Below are 4,788 nucleotides of genomic sequence, written 5' to 3'. Positions count from 1 at the left end.
TATAAACTTGAGGGGGAGTGTTAATCAAGAAGACAGTTAACACTAACTATGTCCTAGTTAAGGGTTAAATGTAGGTTACTTGGGTTACTCGGGTTACAGGTTACTTGGGTTACTCGGGTTACAGGTTACTTGGATTACTCGGGTTACAGGTTACTTGGGTTACTCGGGTTACAAGGCTAAGAGAGGGTATGATTGTCTTTGTACACACCCCCTTAGACCTAGAGTTTGTTCTCTATAAATACTAAAGTGTGCCTCCATTTGTAACTCTAACTCTTATCAATCTAATACATCTTCTTTCTCTCATCATGGTTCTTCCTATTCTTCCAACTTAATCTTCAAATATTATCAAGGCAGTCTCTGTTGTAGACATCGGAGACAATCATTGAATAACAGTGGATTTGGTATGATATTTACAAATTGTTGATTGAATAACAAGAGATTGTGAATTATTTTAAGTGATTTTATATAAATTCCAACTTCAATAACATAGGATTTGAGAACAAATTTAAAAATCAACAGTTGAATAACAGGGGATTTTAATAAAAAAACCAAAATCATCTAAAATTCTTCATCCAATACACCCCCCTAAAGTTATACACTTGCAAAGATGCATAACTACCTATTTTGTGATAGAGTATCCCAAAAACTATCCTAAGGTTAGAAAACGAGCACAGACCGTTGATATGCACTCCTAAAGCAGAGACAAAAACACAAAAAAAAAAAAAGAGAAGTTAATGTACATTGTTCATAAGATACAAGAAAATAATAAAATTCAACCTTAAAGAGAGAAAAATAAAGAACTCGTAGAAAGTGAGAAAACGAAGTAATACAGTCACTTTCAGGTTCTCCGAGTCACTTTCTTGCGAGTCACTTTCTTGACAGTCACGCCAGGTGTTAGAAGGACAAAATCTTGAAATAATACATTTGGCTTCTTTATCCTTTTTCCTCTTCCTTTACTTGCTTGATCACTCTGAGTGACATTCGTAACCTGATTCTCTTCAAGTCTTTCAACCTGATTCTCCACAATCAAATCAGAGTAAAATTAGAGGTAAACAATTAAATAAGGCAATGAGCGATAACCAAACTGTTCGGATTTGAGAGTATCCCTCACCTCCGGCAGCTCCCGCACCACAGTTTCGTAGTCCTCTGTTGCTTGAACACTCCGAGGAGGGACAGTCGTAACTTGAACACTCCGAGGAGGGACAGTCGTAACTTGAACACTCCGAGGAGGGACAGTCGTCACCTGAGTGGAGGGAGTATCTGTAGTTTCGTAGTCCTCAAACTGTTCGGATTTGAGAGACCACATCAAACCAAGGGGAGTTCAAAGTTCATTTGTGCTAAAAAAAGAGAATAAACGTCATCACCTGAGTGGAGGGAGTATCTGTCACCTCCGGTCGCTCCGGCTCCATAGTTTCGTAGTCCTCTGTTGCTTGAACACTCAGAGGAGGGACACTCGTAACCTGATTCTCTTCAAGTCTTTCAACCTGATTCTCCACAATCAAATCAGAGTAAAATTAGAGGCAATGAGCGGATAACCAAACTGTTCGGATTTGAGAGAGCACATAATGCACATCAAACCAAGGGGAGTTCAAAGTTCATTTGTGCTAAAAAAAAGAGAATAAACGTCACCTGAGTGGAGGGAGTATCTCTCGCCTCCGGCAGCTCCCACTCCATTTCGCTGCTATGTGCCTCTTCATACTCTTCGACCAAATAAGGCCTCTCAGGTTCAATTTGAAAAGAATGACAAGTAGAATATCCACCACTTGCAACTCTTCCTCCCTAATAAAACTTTGTTATTACGGAGACAAAGACAATAATACGAAGTACACAAAGACAACCAAAAAAATCAACTTAAATAATCAACTCACCTCAGGAACACTCGTCACCCCATCTCGAGCAATTTCACAGATAAAATTTTCATATCGCTTAGTCCACTGCTCAGTCACGAATTTGTAGTAAGGTCTGACAGATTTCCAATTTTTGTTTTTATGTTTGCTCAGTTTCAATTTCGTCCCTTTCTTAATCTTTGGCCACAATGTTTAACTTTATATGTAAGCAAATTAAAAATGTGAAAAGCTAGGGTTCTAAAGATCCCAATTTCTGCTGAGCTTCATAAGTGTTGATCCCGATGTCTTCATCAGCTTCTTCAGGTCAGTAATCGAGAATGTAAGGTGTGGGTTTGATTTTATGTAGATTTTGATAGATACTTAATTTCTTGCGGATTGGTGAAGGTGTGAGCGATAGGTTCTCTGTGAGAGGAAGAGGGATCCCAAGACAATGTAAATGTGGTCAATTCTCTGTGATTAAGACTTCAAACACTTTGAAAAATCCGGGGAGACTCTTTCATTGTTGTCCAAACGGATCAGAGGAGGTAATGTTTTCTTAAGTTATAGAATCTTAAGATACACAAAGCTTCTCTTGATTTGAATTTGCGTTTAGCTTTCGATCTTGCTTCGAGACATTGGTGAGGTAATGTTTTCTTAAGTTATAGAATCTTAAGGTACACAAAGCTTCTCTTGATTTGAATTTGCGTTTAGCTTTCGATCTTGCTTCGAGACATTGGTTTATCTCTCACCTTTCGTAATTTGTATACGTTGATCTTAGTTTCACATTCTCTAGCTGCTTAGGTTTTGTTGTACGTTGTAAAAATGTGATCTTTTTGGTTATGATATGCTCTCAAGTTGTATGAACATATGCAAATTGTCCTCATGAGTGTATTTTTGTTGCAGAATAAGCATCATTTGTTTAAGTGGACCGACATATCCATGGTCGAAGAGATGGAAATGGTTGAAAGTGTGGTTGAGAAGATAGAAGGAGATGTGGGAAGCTTAGAAAAAGGATTACATGAGCTTGAAGCTATCAAAGAAAGGGCACAAAGATGTGAGAAAGAGATTGTATATCTCAAAGATGTCGTCAGTTTGTGTGAGAAAGAGGTACAAGAGTTACGAAGCTTCAAAAATATGGTTGTGTGTGGTGGTTTGGTCATGGCTATAGTGTACTATGTCTTCTTTGCATAAGAATTCTAGTTTGTGTAATGTTGTAATGTAATATTATTTATGAGACTTTAAGCAACTCCAACTTGAACTTGTAATATTTATGAGATTGTCTTGTACTATTTTCATCAATTGAATTTGGTTTTTAAATGGATCTGTAGATGTCATTGGTTAGGACATTTTAACGAACACTTGGTGTGCATGAATCTTATTACTAAGTTCGACCAAACACTTAGCAAAAATCTTAGAAATTTCACAATTAGTACCAAAATAGTCGCAATATTGGTCGGCCAATAGTTGCAATATTAGTCGCAAAATAGTCGCTAAATGAACACTGGTTACAAAATGGTGGCACGTTTGCGACTGTTTTGTGACTGTTATCTATTATATTGATCCAAAAGGCTGATATATATCACTCACAAACACTCATATTAGTGTTATAGAGGACATATATTATTTTAAGGTTGAAAAACTTTGCAAAACTCAAGTAATGTAGATATTTTACTAAATTGCAAAACATCAATAAAAGTGTTATAGGTTCAACAAAAGAGCCAACTTTTACCAACTAGTTTGCAACGAACGAGTAACTAAAGTGCGACCATATTTTCAGACCAAATTTTGAGTCGCAAATCAGTCGCACATGTGCAATCGGATGCGACGTATTTGCGACTGAAACAAATTAGTCTGCAATCGGACGCACAACCGTCGTTAATGAACGACTAATTACCGACTACTTGTTTTAGTCGCCGAATAGCGACTAAGTTCCAACTGTATTTGAATTCGTCGGTAAAAAGTCGTACATTAGTCACAAAATAGTCACACAATTTTGCGACTAAAAGTTTGGTCGCAAAGTTTAGTTGCAAAACGCAGGTTTTCTTGTAGTGTCTCGCAATTGATAAATGAAAACTAGTTTACCTCTGAACAACATATTGTGAGACGCTTGACAGATGTGATTGATCCAATAACACTCTTGGGATTAATTGATTCATTATCGACATATGCTTCCCTCAGCATAGGCATATTCTTAATCAAAGAGTAGTGTCCCTCGTTATTCCAATCCACAAGTTTCAAATACTTTAAAGAAGGAGTATCTATCTCATACCTATTTAAATTCCAATTACCTTGTAAAAAGAGTGATAAACTCTGCAAAGAGGGGACAATAATAGTGAACTCTCTTAAAGTTCTAATGTAAGAAAAATCCACCGAGAGATCTCCGAGAACAGGACAATTAGATAGAAGCTGTTGAAGACATTTTCCATTTGTGGAAGACGACTCAGTTTCAAGTAGAAAAGTTTTCAGAGAGGGAAGATAAACCCTAGAGGGAAGATCCTTGAGAGTTATGAATTTGAGTTTCAAGGTCACCAGCGATTTGCAGGTAAACAAGCTAAATAGGTTTTCAGTCCTGGAACAATAATATTCAATATCCAGCTCACGTACATGGCGAGAAACTGCGATATCAATCAACCGTTTGATATCTTTAGGTTTAGTATATGAGGACCAAGCTGTGTCGAGACGCAATGTTTCAATGACTAGAGCTTTATGTAACGGCAGCTTCTTATTGATAAATTCCCAAAATTCAGGCATTGGGTATTTTAGAGGTGTGAACTCGAGATTAGGCAACCACATCCAAAGAAACTCCCATCGTTTAGACAAAACGCAAGTGGATACAGCAACTTCTGTTGGAAGAAACGATAATATCTTCACGAGCAAGTCATCATGCAATCCATTGATGTCCATATCTTTCAAATTCAAGTTACTGTTACTGAAAAAGAAAACAGAGAAACACAAGACAAAA

The 4,788-nt window shown here is 37.2% G+C and overlaps 1 protein-coding gene across 1 annotated transcript; it reads right to left on the bottom strand.

The window, feature by feature from the left end:
- Positions 1-838: 838 nt before the first annotated feature.
- On the bottom strand, positions 839-4,788 carry LOC9306905. Its single transcript, XM_002868720.2, has 7 exons — positions 4,384-4,788; positions 3,909-4,284; positions 1,869-2,024; positions 1,630-1,779; positions 1,365-1,484; positions 1,112-1,282; positions 839-1,012 (listed from the first exon to the last, which is right to left on the bottom strand). The coding sequence occupies exons 1-7, from the start codon at positions 4,728-4,730 to the stop codon at positions 839-841; spliced, it is 1,494 nt and encodes a 497-aa protein (XP_002868766.2). The 5' UTR covers positions 4,731-4,788.

This window comes from Arabidopsis lyrata (assembly GCF_000004255.2).
Source record: "Arabidopsis lyrata subsp. lyrata unplaced genomic scaffold ARALYscaffold_7, whole genome shotgun sequence".
Lineage (NCBI taxonomy): Eukaryota > Viridiplantae > Streptophyta > Magnoliopsida > Brassicales > Brassicaceae > Arabidopsis > Arabidopsis lyrata.
Note: the sequence above shows the minus strand (reverse complement) of the source record. Positions and strands in the feature narration are given on the sequence as shown.